The sequence below is a fragment of the Parasteatoda tepidariorum genome, chromosome 2 (genome assembly GCF_043381705.1).
Source record: "Parasteatoda tepidariorum isolate YZ-2023 chromosome 2, CAS_Ptep_4.0, whole genome shotgun sequence".
Taxonomy (NCBI): domain Eukaryota; kingdom Metazoa; phylum Arthropoda; class Arachnida; order Araneae; family Theridiidae; genus Parasteatoda; species Parasteatoda tepidariorum.
This window is the reverse complement of record NC_092205.1, coordinates 96324464-96342194: the sequence shown is the minus strand read 5'-3', so window position 1 is coordinate 96342194 and position 17731 is coordinate 96324464. Positions and strand designations below refer to the sequence as shown.

At 32.4% G+C, this 17731-nt stretch overlaps 1 protein-coding gene across 3 annotated transcripts in view; it reads right to left on the bottom strand.

Moving 5' to 3' along the window:
• Window positions 1-1600: 1600 nt before the first annotated feature.
• Window positions 1601-17731, bottom strand: part of LOC107446785 (FMRFamide receptor-like) — a 173837-nt gene continuing 157706 nt past the window's right edge. For all 3 annotated transcript variants that reach the window (XM_071178052.1, XM_071178054.1, XM_071178053.1), the window contains exon 4: window positions 1601-11944. In XM_071178052.1, the coding sequence (XP_071034153.1) occupies window positions 10547-11890 (1344 nt within the window). In that variant the 5' untranslated portion in view covers window positions 11891-11944 and the 3' untranslated portion in view covers window positions 1601-10546. The remainder of the gene's footprint in view (window positions 11945-17731) is intronic.

Below are 17731 nucleotides of genomic sequence, written 5' to 3'. Positions count from 1 at the left end.
CAGCGGTGCCAAGCCGGATGCGGAATTCGCATCGGTCAGAGATCGCCGGGATCGAACCCGGTTCACCTCATTGGAAAGCGAATGCTCTATCCCTTGAGCCATCACGGCTCTACTATGGATGGTTAGCCGTGTAAAGCTAAACGCAAATGGCGCTAGGGGTTAAAATTCATCGTAAGACTTCCGGTTTACTACTTCCGATTGATTTTTACGCCTAAGCTTGAAAAAAAACGCACCATCCAGTATTATTATACTTGTAGTTTTTTCAATATAACGCGTTCTTTCAATATAATTTTCAACGAAACAAACAACAAATGAATTTGTAAAACTCCGCAAGCTTGCTATGATGCTACCTAAAAAATAACAAACTGTGCTATTTTTCACAAATATAGCCAAATAAGGGATGATATTTAAAACATGGCTAACCCTTCACTCTATTTATGCTGTGATATTAATTTTGTTAAATTTGTTTTAGACTCATGACCTGTTAGAATTTATAAATTGCAGAAAACTCTTATAAATGATAAAATCACGCGTAAATTTAAACAAAAATCACAATAATGAAACTTTTTAGAATATTAAGCCTGTTCACACATCGCCTAGTAAGCGGAGGGATACACCAGAAGTTTTCCAAATTTTTTTCGGTTATAGGAAACTTGTTATTGTTTACATTCAGTCAACTATCTATAGAATTTATATAGCTTCTGGTTTGTTCAGTCCTTTAGAAAAGTAGTAGCAATATAAAAGTAATAAATTGAAATAAAAGTTATGAGAACTACATTTTCCAAACAAACTAAAAAGGATAAATTATTCTACTACCCAATGGTAAAATGGGTCTTGTTAGGAGTTTAATGGCGTGCGCACTTTATTTGAACGTCATCACACTTTTCAACTGCGTTCAAGAGTAATAGTAAACAGTGCGCATGCGTCGTCATTGCATGCGTTGCTATGGAGACCGTTGCTGTTTGATAATTTTTTTAGAATTATTTTTTTTTTCATTTTATTTTCACCAGAAGTCATTCTTAATGTATTTACATAATAATAATATAAAGTATTTTTTATTATTAACGTATAATGACTGGCTTGGTGGTGATTTCAATATAAATATGAATGCTGAAGAAGAAGGAAAAGTATTTTGTGACGTCTTGAAACACGTACATAGGGCAGGATATGAAAACCAATCAGACGACGAACATCAATTAAGACCCCTATGATTTGAAATATTGTGGCGTTTATGGTAGTCAAACCAGAAAAAGAAAAGCATTTACCCAATGGGTAACCAGTGATCATAATAAATCGATCACAATTTTTTTTTTATTAAATTAATTAATTAATTAACTTTTTTTTTGTTAGACAAAAAACGCGGACCGCATCATTTTTAAAAGACGCGAAGGGATTTTCCGTAGTGATAAACGTTTATTACAAAGCCAGCGAGCCCTATGTTTTAGATCTGAGGAAAAAAAGTTACTTTCATGAACAGAAACAAAGTTTTGTCTTGTCGAATTTATTTCCGAAAGTAATCGAAATTTCGATTGCAGACAATGCTTTTTTAATCGTCAAAATAAATTAATATAAGTAGCCAAAACTGGAATAAATAAAAAGCTCAGAAGATAACACTTTTATTTGTCACATTTCACACAGAATTGCACAACAGTATTAAGATATGCATACAGATATTTACACACATTTGTGTGAGTGTGCGGTATTAATATAAATGATTTTCAGCAATTATTTGTTTACCCCAAAAATAACCGATAATTTAAAAAAAAAATAATAGTCATAAAATTTTAAAAAAAAAAGAAACGGAGAGAGATTAATAAGAGCAGTTTTACTCCATCCTAGTTAACGAACAAATTTTTTATTCTCTCCAAGTGTCATAATTAGTTACGAAATTCTTCACCAGATGGTATCACTAACCAACAAATTTTTTTTCCTGCAATGTCTGGCTTACCGTTTAAAGCTAAGTACAGGTGACTTCGTCGTTAGACTTCTTAGTTACTATTTACGATTTATTTTTACTCCTTAAGTTTCAAAAAGCACGCCACTTAATATTATTAAAACGGTACTCATTAAACAGTTTTACCCGTAAAGTGCTCAACTTCACGCGCAAGTCGCCGGTTACCAAAGCGTGGGACCATACTCTCATATGAGTATCAAAATTGTAATGACATGTCTTCGGATCATCCTCAGGGATGTTTTCCAGACCGTCGCCAATAGCCCGTTGTGCAGCATAAATAAAGTACCTACCTAATTATATTGCAGTGTTTTAACAATATAACGCGTTCTTTCAATTTAAATTTTCAACGACGCAAACGAATTCGGAAAACTGCACAAGCATGCAATGATGCTACCCAAACAATAACACTAACGGTGATATTTCACACAAATGTAGCCAATTAGAGGATAACACTCAAAATATGACAAACTTTACTTTTTATTTATGTTGCAATGTTAATTCTCTTAAATTTATTTACGGCTGACGACCTTTTAGAATTCATAAATTACAGAAAACTCAAGTTGGTGAGATAATTTTAAGCAGATTTATAATTCTAACATTCGGATAATTTTAACATTCATAAGAATGTTAAAATTATCCGTAAATTTAAACACGTCTCAATAATAAAACTTCCTGGTATATCAAGACTGTTCACACTTCGCCACGTAAACATAAGCAAAGGGATATACCCGAAATTTTCCATATTTCTTCGGATTTTAGGAAACTAGTTGCTGTTCACATTCAGTCAACCATTCATACAGAATATATCTGCTAAATTTGTTCTCAGACAACTACGTGATAACAGCAAATGGAAACATTTTATAGTTTTGTTTCAGATCACTATACCATCTGTTTGCGCATTTCGTTATCAATTTTGGAGAGAATAAATAATTTGTTGTCTTAAAAGGACCATTTTCACTGCAAGCAAAATTCGGAAATGCGCCATTCGGAGAGAATCTTATTGGTGATATACATTTACTCCCGAAAAACTCGCCAATTAGGCTCTCGTTCGCATCTGCGATTTTTTTTGTATACAGTGAGAATGGACCTTAAGTGGAAAGTTCCAAAACGATACTTTTCTATCTTTTTCTGTATCGGTTATTTTTGGGGTATCTAAATGAAGGAACAATCAGAGAATATTGTGAATAGCTACAGGAAATTCAAAAGGTGGATTTACATCTAAATATATTCATTATTTTGGCACCATGTTTGTTCTCTTTTTTTCAGTTAAGTAATTTATTATTGCCATCGCTTAATTTTCACATATAGAGCTCTTAAAAACAAAACACTAATATCTGTAGTTATTATGAAGAGATAAGCGATGTTAACTTTATGAGACACTTGTGTGGATAGTTCCGTGACACACTTCGAATCGTTCAAGGGTTTTCATCTGTTGCCGAACCTAACGAATTTAAACAGTTCAATCAGTTTTAATCTTAGACAAAAGAGTGAAGATATTTCGTCTTTCTCTCTCATCTTGGTAAACAAATGATCATGAACTCTAGAGCTTGAATAAGCCACATATAGCGCTGAGTACTGTAAGCGTACTAAAGTTAATAAAGTCTATCCAAGATAAGGCCATTATCGCTCCACTTTAACAACTTGCGCATGTACAAACGGGCGACAGATACGCCAGTTCGTTGCGTCTCCTGTAGACCGTTCAAGATTTGAATTTTGTTTTACCGAATAGAATATTTATTTACAAACTCTTATTTGTAATAGAAAACATCTTCTCCAGCTTTTGTTTGCTCATAATTTTACCGTAACATTCATTATTTTAAATGTTGCAATAAAAAATAGCAATTGGAAGAAAATTTTGTGTAATATAACATTTTAACCTTCGCTATTATTAGTGGCGTGATTAGCAGAGGGCAAGAGGGGCACGAACGTGAAGAAAAATAAAAGAAAGTAAATTTCGGAATAAACTGTTCTTTTCTTTTTTAAATATACCCAGTTTTATTTGCAGCTTAAGGGCACCATAACGTTTCAAATTTTTATCCAATTCACCGATAAATTGAACAGGATGTCTATAACAATCATTGTAGCTTGGTTTACTCGTAGGATTTTTTTAAAAAATTATTGTCAATAAATACAATATATTGAAGAATAAATTGTCAATACATTGAATAATTATAATATATTGAAGAAAAAATGGCATTAGAATAAACGTTCTTTATTCAATTAAACAAAGCAAACGAGATCAAAAACATTTAAAGGTCTGGTTTCTTAGGACAAGCGCCTTATCTGGGAGCCAGCGGGACGTCAACGTCACGCTGACGCCAACAAAATACTGGTTTGTTAGCTCAAGGCCTGGTTTCTTAGAACTAGCGCTTTATCTGGGCGTCAGCGGAAAGTTGACGTAGAGCTGACGCCAAAAAAATACTTTTTTGTTAGCTCAGCGTGAGCAGTCGGTCCAACGCAGACATTATCTCTCATTGCGCATGCGTTAATAACGTAAACAAATATTTATTTTGAATTTGTATTGATTTTGTTATTGTCGACCAGTGTTTTAGAGAACAAATAATGACTTTGTCCAAGAAAAAACACATTATAGCTGAGCTAAATGAAGAGTGCTATGTTTAATGAAGAAGCTATGTTTAATGTCAAAATCAAAATCTTGGCTGATTTCAATGTGCTGTTGGATGTTGTCCGCCATTGCTTCTGTGGTTAACGTCACGTTGTAATCCAACTGCAGTTGAGTTGGACGGCAATTGTAGTTCAAGATGAGCGTTCGATGACGTATACTATCAAACTCACAAATGGACCAATCAGAGGTTAGCGCTGATTTCCAGCTGACGGCGTCCTGTCCTAAGAAACCAGGCCTTAAGTGGAAGCTACATTTGTAAAATACACTATTAAATTTAATACTGAATCGAAAATTAAGTCATCAAGTTATGTTGTTTTAAAAAATATTTTATTCAAAATTGAAAAATCTTATTCTTTGTAAAATTTAATAATCTAATGCCAAGTGCGGTGGTTTTTGCATAATCATTTTAAAGTAATCCAGAAAAAGTGTCCCAAAAAGTGTCCAGAAAAGTAATCCAGAAAAGTGTTTTCTACACTAGGAAGCGCTGCAAGCATTTGACTGACTAGACTTCCTGTTTACTGTTTTTAGTGTGTTTGAAGCTATTTGGCTCACAACGTTGTTGTGTTTTGTGACTCTCTTGAGTAGTATTTCTTGTATACGTGTATTATTTCTCGTACACTTGTATTTTACCCCGATTTATTATTTGCGTTTAAAAGAAGAATCGTTATAAGAATAATCATTTGAAGACCTGTCACTTTAAGACGTAAGAATTGCCATTTGAAAATTCTTATATTTCTCTTATTCATAGATACAAAAAAAGGTAAGCAGAGTGCAAAAATTTAGGTTTTGTCTGAAAAAGATAACGTCGGTGATTTATGTGCAGCAAATACGCGTCGCAGCGTGCACGTATTGAGATCGGTGGAAGGAGAATTTATTTATATATGAGGGGGTTACTCAGCCAACTCTGATCACCCGGTGAGCAAGTACATTCAATTTCGTCTTGTAAGCCACAATTCAGTGCTTCATAGAGCAAAATGATTGGTATCAAGTCTTATGAAAAAATCGGTAAGTTCGCCGGGAAAACTTTTCCGAAGATAAACACTGTTTCTCATGATTTATTTTTTTAAATCACAAAGTATTTAAAACTATGAAGAAGGCAACATTTGAGCCAAATTCAATAATTTGGCTAAAAGATATAAAAGGGTATTAATAATCACCACTCACGAAAAATTGGTCACATGTGAGGAATTCTTGAACTCACATCATCGTTTGAGTGTTTAAAGACATTGAAAATTCTATTGAGTTTAGAAAATTGTAATGTCTGGCAATCACGAGACGAGACCCTGTTGTTGAATCATGTGACAGTCACCTCATTGAGTTCTATTCTTACAACTGACATATAGTACACGAGATAAAACAGTAACTGCACCTTCCCGGAGACATAATTAGTGGCCCAATAAAAGATATTAACTGCTCTCTAAGCTGCTCTACAGTTCTGATATGGCTGGCACTGACTTTTCTAGCTTCTGCGCTTACAAATTCTCATGAAGGGACGTCGTTTCGAGACAGATGACTACTAATTTAAAAACAAAAACTTGCAGCAAGGCTCATCAAGACAATCAGAAAAAGGCCTGCCTTCGATGTTTGAAAATCTATCTGAAAACTATGTATCGACCTATTTTGAAAAATTTTGACATGTTGTTTGATACAAGAAATGGTTTTGAATCATCGACTCACTGGCAGTACTTTTCACACAAAAATCTGCATCACGAGGAACAGTTATTTATAATAATTAATTAGCGCATTTGTATCATCTATTCTTTGTGTTGTTTGATTTGATAAATGTTTTTGAATCATCGACTCACTGACATTACTTTACAGACAAAAATCTGCGTAACGAGGAAGAGTTATTTATAACAATTAACTTCTATTAGTGCAATTGTATCGTCCATTCTTTGCATTGAACACAATTTGATATTGTAAAACATAAAGTGATATGTGCACGATATTACATAACATCAATCTAGTAAGTGCACTACACATTCAGAAAATGAATATTTCTAAATAAAAAGCCAATGTAGTGAGTTAGCATAACTACATTCTACGGTGAAAATCAATTAAAAAAAATCCAGTTTTTCATAATAATTCCATAGAAGTACTCAGTGACACTGGGCCAACAAATGTTTGTTTGAATTCAAAGATTTTTTAGAGATATAAATTAAAATAGATTAATTTAATTGTAAAAAATGAATTGATTTCTTAGTTGTGTTTTTAGTGTCGTCACCCAATTTGAATTTGAGTTATATGGCGTGTGATGTTTTATATTCTCTATTATTTTATCTAACAAAACTATACAGTTTAACAGACGGCAGTTTTTGAAAGGTAGTTAAAAAGTTAACAATTGTATGTTTTTAAATTTTTGATAAATATTCAGGGTGCATCGCGAGATTTTTCAACAAAAAATAAGCACCTTTTAAGTACTTTTTAAGCACTCAAAAAATATTTTTAATCACTTTCCAAAAAAAAAAAAAATCATATCTAGGATCTGTGCAGTAATAAAAATTATTTTTTTCTATCGTTCTATCACTTTTTAAAAACGCTACGCATTCTGATATTATTTTTATGCAATTAACACTAAAAAAAATTTTTTTTTAGCATCATCAAAATTGGTTTTTATTGGTTAAAACTGCAATAAAATAAAAATGAAGCGATAGTTCGAACCTTTTTTAAAAGGTATTGTGCTCTCGAATAATAATCATCAAAATTTTGTTTAATGTAAAATAATATCAAGAAAACGCAAATCAAAAATTTAACCTAAAATCCGAGATAAAGGCCTCTTAAGTGCGCAATTATTAAAAACTCTAACAAAAATAATGTGATTTTTGTCAGTTCGAGAAAAAAAAATAGTTTTAGAAACAAACCAACGAAAATAAATTATTTGTTATTCAGATTCATAAGATCGGTTATTAAAAATAGTTCAATAAACGTTTTTGAAATTAAGATTTATTGTCCTCTAGGTTTTTTAAACTACAAAGAAAAATAAAAGAACAAATAAATTTGAGTTATTTAAAGGGCTCTCAATTGTTGGAAATATAAGACCATTCTACTTCAGGTTTAGAAACTCTCATAATAAACAGGTAACTATTTTTTTTTAATACCAATTTAAAAAGAAATGACTGTTTGAATTTTGAAATGCTTTAGCGCGAAAAAGTTGCATATTGTAATTAAGAATAAAAATGGGATAAAACATTTAAAATAGGATAATTTCTTTCGTTTGAGTATCGTTCTCAACTAATAAACTAAAACACTTGAAAAAAAATCATGCCTTTTCAAATATTTTTTAAGTTTGCTGAAACTTTCGCAATAAACACGCTTTAGATTGCTTAATAGCTTGAATAAGCTTGAAGCTAATAGCTTGTAAATTAATTTGTTACTGTACAACGTTATCTTGATTTTGGTAATTCACTGTAACAAATATAAAATAGGAATCAATGCAGTAAGCCAAAGAATCCTACTCCCTTGAAAATGTTCGAACAAAAGTAGTAAATATAATGGAAAACTGAATAGTTGGTTGAGTAGATTGTAATAGCTCTTTTACCAGGAGTTGGCACTTGGCTCCCCCTTCATCACGTGGTATTCGACAGTACTATTTCACTATTTTTGGGAGAAGGATGTGAACAATCCTGAACACGGTTGCTATTTGGCGATCGTATTGCAAAAATATTTATTTCACGAACTTTATCTGCACTTTTTTAAACATTCAATATTTCATATATTTGATGATATTTCGTGCCATTTTTTTAATGATATTTCTCTCTTTTGAGTGAATAGTTTATTAGCTGAGACATTTTGCTGAGAAAACAGCAATTTTTAAATTTAAAATATATTTAATTAGCTAGAGAAACGAAAGGTATAATAGCAGATGATAAAGCGAAGTAAGTGACTAAAAAAGAATTCACTGTTTGTGCTTGGCGCGCATTAAGGGTTGTCTCGGTTTCAAGCGCGGAGGTGTTGCTCCTCTCACTCCCGCTCTGAAATGAACTCTGCGTTCGAGGAGGTGGAGCCAAGTGCCAACTCCTGGTGAACGAACTATATGTGTAACAATCTTCACTTGGTGAGTGCTGGGTTGTTATAATTTAACATAGTGAACGAAGTGAAAAATACGAAAAATTTGTAAACTTGTGTCTTTTTCAAAACCATTGTGCGAAAGTAAAAAAATTTTATTTATCAGAATTTAATTTATCTGCGTCATTTAAACTATCAAAAAAATATTTCAAAATAAAACTAAAACGTGTTTGTTGGATAGACAGAAAATTTTATAAACCTGAAACAATTTAATCTAGTTTTCATCAATACTAAATAAAATTTTCACTAATTTTTAGTACGATGCGTGAATGAAAGATTTAACCGATTTTAATTTTTTATACCGTTTTTATTGTTACAATAGGAAACTTTTCAGCACTGAAAGTGTTCCTACTAGAATTTATACTTCTATAATTTATACTTTCGATTTTTTATTGCCGCCATCATCGAGATTTCTTAACAGTGTTGAATTGGAAAATGATTAAACATGATTACTTATTAATTTTTTTTTTCATTTTTGTTCCTTGTTTTCTTATTGACAGAATTATTGAAACTTTTTATTATCAGTAGCCATATCAATCTTGATTAGTTCCGATTTTCAATTTTAACATTATTTGCTGCACGGTGATTTTCTAACGCAGGGTATACTATAATAATAACCTCGCTTTATATATATTTTTTTATTATCTTTCTTCAAAAAGAAATTTAAAAGAATATTCTTATTTGGGGTTGCAAATTCATACAATAAATAAGCGAAGAAAAAACATAAAACGTCATCAAACTTTAACAAATCACTGTTAAGGAAAGCGGATTTAAAAATACCAAATTCACTTTTTGTTTCCTCCAATAATCTAATCATGACTTTTTCAAGGAGGAATGATAAACTTTGACATTATTTTCATTTTTTTCCTCGCTTAAATATTAATTTGTGACCACTAAAGTGCATACTTTGTTCGACTTCTAAAAACATATATTTTAGGGCGGCCATTATGAATCACCCTAGATGAAATACATAATATATGTGTATGCACAGAATATACATGTATGCATATAACATATATTATACATAATACAATATAACAAGAACTCTAACGTAAAAAAAACTTAATTATATACAAAAAGAAAATGGACCTTTCAGATATTATGTAAGCATGTCTAAGGAACTCTTAGACTCATCTAATAAAAAATTAAGAATGCTTGAATAAACTTTTTTTCCCCTAAAATATAATTTTTATATCGTTCTTTTATTGAATTTTAAAATTTTTTGAAAATAAGGACATTTTAGGGTCTTACCTAAGCATCGTTCATACCTTTGTAGGCAAAAATAAACAAATCCCAAACCCCTTCTTTTTTTCTCTCTTAAATATTAATTTGTGACTACTAAAGTGCATATTTTGTTCGACATCTAAAAACATATATTTTAGGGTGGCCATTGTGAATCACCCTAGATAAAATATATAATATGTATGCATATAATATATATTATACATACATCTTATATATAATACAATATAACAAGAACTCTAACGTAAAAAAAACTTAATTATATACAAAAAGAAAATGGACCTTTCAAATATTACGTAAGCACGTCTAGGGAGCTTTTAGACTCATCTAATAAAAAAATTAAGAACTTTTTTTCCCCTAAAGTTTAATTTTCATTTCTATTATAAAACTTTACAAAATGTATTATTTCCCCAATTTCTTTTCATATTGTTCTTTTTTTAATTTTTGAAATTTTTTTGTAAGAAACAACATTTTAGGGTCTTGCCTAAGCATTGCTCATACCTGTATAGGCAAAAATAAGCAAATCCCAAACTCCTTTTCCCATTAAGTGCTTACATTATATTTGAATGAACCCTAAGTGACATAAATAAAATGACTATAATTGTTAAATACTGATGATTCATTTAGTTCTCACAATCGGGGACAAAACATAAGCACAATCAAACAGCCGACCACTGCTGCGATTCCGGAAATCCGTCCGGGGCTGTTATCACAATGCATTTGTTGCCACCCCCTTTCAGAGGGATCACCTGTTCCCGGTTTTTCTGCTTCAGGTGTTTCCACGGAGCTCTGATGAACCTTTGGCATCTACCACAGTCTCTTCCATTTTCATCGATGCTGTCTTCGTCACAGTAATCAACCTTTGAACGGGATGATTTCGGTACCTGCAGAAAAGCAGTCCTCGAAGTACTCGCTGGACTGTCCGTGCATTTGAGAGTACAAGCGTTGCGCGAGTTGCTTCCCGGACTGTCCGTGTCGACATTGCTACAGACAGTGCTTTGATAATACATGGCGTTTCTGTTCTCTCGCATGCAGGGGCAGAAAATTTGTATAAATGTCTTCCTATATTTCTGACTAAGTAAACAGTACAGTACAAAATTCCCCGCAGCGTTGAGGGACATGAGGAAATTGAATATATTGCCCAACCCTCTCAGCAGGTAGAGCTGTTTAGAGTCAAAGCTTTCGTGCAGAGTGCTGTACAAGAGGTGACAAGCGGTAGGTAGCTGACAAATGAAAAACAATATGACGACAGCGATCAGCATTATAGTGATTTTGTTCTCCTGGCTGTTGTCGCTGCCGCGGGTCATCGAAGATCTCTGGACTTTAGACATGTGAACTGATCTTATTAAGAAGCTGTTGAAAATGGCTAGCAAAATAAAGGGAATGAAAATGAAAACCACAACAGTCAACCAGTAGTAAATTGTCTTGTACATGTAATTCTTGCCCATTTCTGTCAGATCGAGAGACAGAGTAGTTCGGTTTGTCGAATCGTCGACTCTTTCGATCACTTTCCATTCGAAAGGGGTGGGAATTGTGAAAGCGAAACAGAACAAGAACACGGCGACGATGGCTTTCTTGGCCCTGGACTCCGTACAGAAAACCTTGCCTTTCATCGGGTGGCACACAGCGATATAGCGCTCAATTGTGAATGTGACAGTCAGCCACACTGAACTGTTACTACAGGCGTCTGTGAGCATGAAGATGAAAGGCCTGAGTCTCCAGTAGGCGTAGTGGTCAATATCAGGAACTCTTGGGTAGTGGCTGAGGGAAAGGATGAAGGTGAATATCAAATACATCATGTCAAAAATGGCCAGGGCAGCCAGGTAGTTGTTGGTGGAACTTCGCATCCTGCGGCGTGTCATGATCACGATAGTGATGACATTACCTATGATGCCAATTGTCATGATGGTGGGGACGAGGATCCTTTGGACCCAGAATCTTGAGTAGATGAGGAAATTTCGGTGGTACCATTCGTCATCGATGTCGGAGTCATTCATCTTCATAGTTTCTAATTATTCTGGAACGTCTCAGCCAGACTTCATAGTTCACCGAAATACCTGTAAAAATAAGAAGAGTTCAGTTGATTAAAAATATTGTATGGGCTTCAGTGATGAAAGGGATTTAATTTTATAGGCAATTGATTATGCTTAGTGGCTTAGCTGTCCCTTTTTTGGCTATATCAGTAGTCTCCTTTGACTCTGCCCGAAGCTGGAACACCAACGTTCACGGGTTAAAGATAATCCATCTCTATTTAGAAAACTGTTCATCGGTCAGAGAACTAGGAAATTCGAGATCATGCACTCGGGTTTAATAAACCAAAAATTAGAAAAAAATACCAATAGAGAAGAGGCTTTTAAGGTACTTGTGCGAAATCTCATCTACCCTTTTCGCTGAAACCAAAATATGTCGCAAACACGATAATTCGTCAACAATGGATAACGACTCATAGTTGTTACTTCAAAAGCCATTTGTTTATATGCCTTTATAATTATTATTTATCACCATTACATTATTACCCATTTGCAAAATGGGTCTTGGTTTGGATTTGATGGCGTCCACACACTCTTCAACTGTGTTCAAGAGTAATAGTGAACAGTGCGCATGCGTCGTCATTGCATGCGTTCCTATGGCGACCGCTGCTGCTTTTCTTTTCACTATCAGGCATTTTTAATGTATTTACATAATAATAATAAAAATTTAAAGTATTTTCACATTCTTTTTATTATTAACGTATAATGACTGGCTTGACGGTGATTTCAATGTAAATATGAATGCCAAAAAAGGAAAAGTATTTTGTGACGTCTTGATACAATGTACATAGGCAGGATTTGAAAACCAATCCGACGACAAACATCAATGGAGACAGTTTTTGCAACCCATGATATTGAAATGTTGTGGCGTTTAACGGAGTCAATCCAGAAAGAAAAAGCATTTNTTATATGCCTTTATGATTATTATTTATCACCATTACATTATTACCCATTGGCAAAATGGGCCTTGGTTTGGATTTGATGGCGTCCACATACTCTTCAACTGTGTTCAAGAGTAATAGTGAACAGTGCGCATGCGTCGTCATTGCATGCGTTCCTATGGCGACCGCTGCTGCTTTTCTTTTCACTATCAGGCATTTTTAATGTATTTACATAATAATAATAATAATTTAAAGTATTTTTACATTCTTTTTATTATTAACGTATAATTACTGGCTTGACGGTGATTTCTATATAAATATAAATGCTGAAGAAGGAAAAGTATTTTGTGACGTCTTGAAACACGTACATAGGGCAGGATATGAAAATCAATCCGACGACAAACATCAGTTGAGACAGTTTTACAACCCATGATTTGAAATGTTGTGGCGCTTAACGGAGTCAATCCAGAAAGAAAAAGCATATGATCAATGGGTAACCAGTAATCGTAATAAGGTGATCACAGTTTTTTTTTTTTTGTATACCATTTGTATACATTTTTTTAAGTCAATCTCCATTTTAATTGTACATTCATTTCTATATTTTTTCAATAAACTTTTCATTTTAATTTTTTTACCAGATCAATAGATTTTTTGCCAATTTGTGTAAACTTCCCTAGTCGACGGGAACATTCAAGTACTCCTTTTATAAGGCACATACAATCACCTACTACACGTACCTTCACTTTGCTGAAAGAACACATTCCTTCACGAGGCTGTAAAAATCTTTCTGAAAATTTTCTCTCAAATGTACTTTTTACTGTTAATTGGGTATAATATGAAAAAAACACAACTACTTCGATTTAGTAGGAATAACATATGACGCAATGCTAAACGAATGTAATTTAGTTGTTGTTTAGTTATTGTTATTAGTAGTTGTTGTTATTTGTTTTAGTTGTTGTTGTTTATTTAGTTGTATTTAGTTTCAATAACTTTTCTTTATTATGCAATAAAATCTGACGAGCAGCTATTTAAACGATCGAACACTTCGTTTGTTTATTTGTGGCTTGAAGCTAGGCTCGCAGAAAATGCCGTTCATGGGTTAAATTTAGTAGGAACAACACAACCTGTGACGTAGGCTATATTATACCCAATTCAATATTTATTGTAAAATAATTACGGTGCAAGAAAAAATAGAATTTTCGAGTCAATCATGCATCACCAAGAATTTAACTCGTGGTACCCCAGTAAAAAACTAGTGCGGTTGTACCACCCTATTATGTAATGTGGCAGGAAAGAATAAACTACCATTGCCTTTACTTTTCCTGCACAATTTACAGTAAAATTTGATTAGAACCTGTACATATTACAATTTGCACTAATATTTACTTCAAAATCTTCCAAAATTTTTTTTCACAATGTAACTTCCTGACTTACAGAGATTTCAACACATAATAAAAAATTAGCTTTCAAATTGTACGTAATTTTCAATATATTTGAATTCGTGTTCAGCACTTAATAATACAGAAAAATTTATAACAAATATGAAAACAATAAAATATATAAATCAAAACATATTTTTGGTAACAAGTTTTGAAGCTAATTTTCCTATATTTCTTAATCAAAATATGACAGTATAGTTTACAATACTTTAAAGAAAATTATGCAGTAGTAAAAAACAAAAACATTAAAAAAAATAAAAACTCACATAAAAGTTAAAACATTCTGCCCTGAACATAAATCCCTGAAAACTATTTTAAAAAAAAATTGTTTTCAACGTTGTATACAGTAGACAATTCCTTAACCAATTTGTGAAGAAATTAGTGCAATTTAAATGAGAAAAATATTTTACAATGTTTACAAACTACATTTATCTCACAGCATAAAAATACTTGTCAGTTGAACGTTCTTAAAGACGATTTTTCGATCTAAATTAAGAGAAAAAAAGTTTCAATTTATAATTCAGTTAATTATATTGTTTTCAATCTCATCAGAGAGTTCGTAAAAGAAACCACGTGGCGCTGTTAAAAAAGAATGAAAAATGCAATTAAAGAGCAACTGGCGCTTCGCCAGAATAAAAAGAGAAAGTAAGTAGTATTCCTGGAAAAGAAAAAGGCGAGAAAACATCAGCAGGGGAAAGATTATCAAGAAAACATTCCTGGAATTTTCAGATTGGGTATTATCATCACCTCACGCTAAAACCCAGCGAGCTGAAATGAAACGAGCAAAATAAGACAATTAAAAAGCTGGAACACGAAGAACAGTAAACTATTTTCGGAACGTGAGAGAAAATTAGAAAGGAGGGAGGTTTTTGGAAGGATTATGGAAGCAAGAATATGATTAGAACATACAAAAACCAAGAAAGAAAAATAGAAACTTATCTAAAGAGTTATTTTTTTTTTCAAACTTGGTTTCTTATCTTAATCCTAATAGTGCTTCATTCAAATTGTTTTATTGTTGGGATTCGAGCGCTACGAATTGGAACAGATCGTTTTCTTTAAGTAAACGTTAATAACGGATGGATTTTGGAACTTTTTCGAATAATTTATTCTAATCAAAATAATTTTTAGAACAGCTTTGTAAAAGGGATAGAGTTATCAAAGGGGTAAAATTAAAATACCTTTTAATAAACAACAAAACATGAACACGCTATTTTCTTTTGGTAATTATAATTTTTTGCTTGTTTTTAAAAAAAATGCGAAAAACTAGCAAACGATTTTTTTATGCAAAATGTTTTGTTTAGTTTTTGCATGGTTTATCTTAATCAAAATAATTTTTAAGACCGTTCCAAATAAAAATCACGTATGAGTGCATTAAATTAATATTTAAATACCTTCTGAACAAATCTTGCTTGCATGTTTCATTTCTTAATATTTTTTTTTATTTACCGATGTAAGCTAATAAAGTAAGATGGTTTTTAATCACATAATAAACCAATGTACCAATTTTAACTTTTCAACTAAAAGCCTTTCGATCAAATTTATTCGGATGGAACTGATGCCAATTCATTTTAAATAATCCATTTTGCAGTGGTTGCATTCAATTGCAGATGAGCACACTTATGATTTCGCAATAACTATTTTAATAACAATGAGGTTTGTATTCGATTCACTGAATATCAATACATAAAATTTATAGGAGTCTAGTGAATATTAATTCTGAGAAACTCACGAGAAACACGAATCCGCCAATGCCATATTTCGAATTCTCGTTCCAGGGGAGATAATATATTGTCCGTACTTGATAGAGAATTTGATCCGTTCCGAGTTGTGTAGTGTCATATGAGACACAATTCCTTCTGTTGAATCTGAAAATCTCTCTTCGTATTCTCCTTAGAGCATTTCATGTTTGAAAACGCTCTTTCAGGTAGGTATGATTATAAAATAAGCTTCGTTGTATATTTTTTGTAATAAAAATCTAGAAACGTTGCACGTTTTATGAGTTTTGTACTTAATTTGTCAAATTTTTAAATTCCTTTGACGTGCGAAACTTATGCTGCCTGAAGCAACGCGTAAAAGCACAAAAACCTGGCAAAGTTCCTTTTTTTTAATTTTTGAAAACACTTCAATTTTATTTTTGAAAACGCTCTTTCAGGTAGGTATTATTAAAAAATAAGTATTGCTGGACATTTTCTTGTAATAAAAATCTAGAAAAGCTGTCCATTTTATAATTGCTGTCTCTAATTTGTCAACTTTTTAAGATTCATTAACGTGTGAAATTTACGCTGCCCGAAGCAACGTGATGAAACACAACGTGTGAAAGCACAAAAACCTGGTAAAGTTCATCTTTTATTTTTGAAAACGCTTCAATTTTATTTTTGAAAACGTGCTCTCAGGTAGGTTTGATTAAAAAATAAACATTATTGGACATTTTCCTGTAATAAAAATCTAGAAAAGTTGTCCATTTTATGATTTTTGCACATAATTTGTGAAATTTTTAAGATTCGTTAACGTGCGAAGCTTACGCTATCAAACAAAACGAAGCAAAGCGATAAAACACAACGTGTAAAAGCGCAAAAACCTGACAAAGGTCCTCTTTGTCTGGTTTTAGTGCCTTGTGCCACGCAAGACGTACAAAAGTACAAATAATGGGCAGAAAAAGTGTTTTGACACTGATGATAATCAGGGCTAAATGATAATGCTTTTCGTAGTACCGAAACGATCGTTTTAATTCCTCTGCATTGCTTTAATACATAACGTTCAACGGCAAAATACTTTTCTTTAAACAAGTTTTTAAATTATGCTTTTCGACAGTCTAACAAGTCGAAATGATGAAAGGCAATTTTTCTTTTGATATAACTTTTTTTGTTTGGTTTAGGAACATAAAAAGTGCCAAAAATAGTATTTTAAAAAATCTGGAATATTATGCTATAAATATATTAAATTGTAGCTCATATAAAAGCAAAAGATATAACGCTTACATTCACTGGCTTACGAAATTAAGAGAATTAGCAGACTTGGTCGATTATCTCTAGAACTACAGGACCGATTTTAATGAAATTTGATATGTACAGTCCGCAAAAAAAAAAAANAGTCCGGAAAAAAAAAAGATATCACCCTGAATAACTTTCGTTCTAATGATCGGATTTTCACGAACTGAGAGTCAATCTTAATGGTTCCCGGGGGTGACCTCAAATATGCTAATTAATTAGTGCTAACTATTAATTAAGTTACGAAATCAGACACAAAAACATACTTTCTCTGAATAAACATACATTTTTTTTACATATTTGGATTTTTCATCTTCAAGATATAGGGGGTAGCCGCAATCTGGGAAATGTGGTCCCCATTGTTTGATCAGGAGAGCGATTCAAAGTTCGGGCCCCTTATTGTTAATTTAGCTTTTTGCATTTTCAGTCATATTTTAAAAACTAATGAAGCAATTCAAAAAAAAATTTCACCCACTCATAAAACTCATTTACCCAAAGATAATTTCA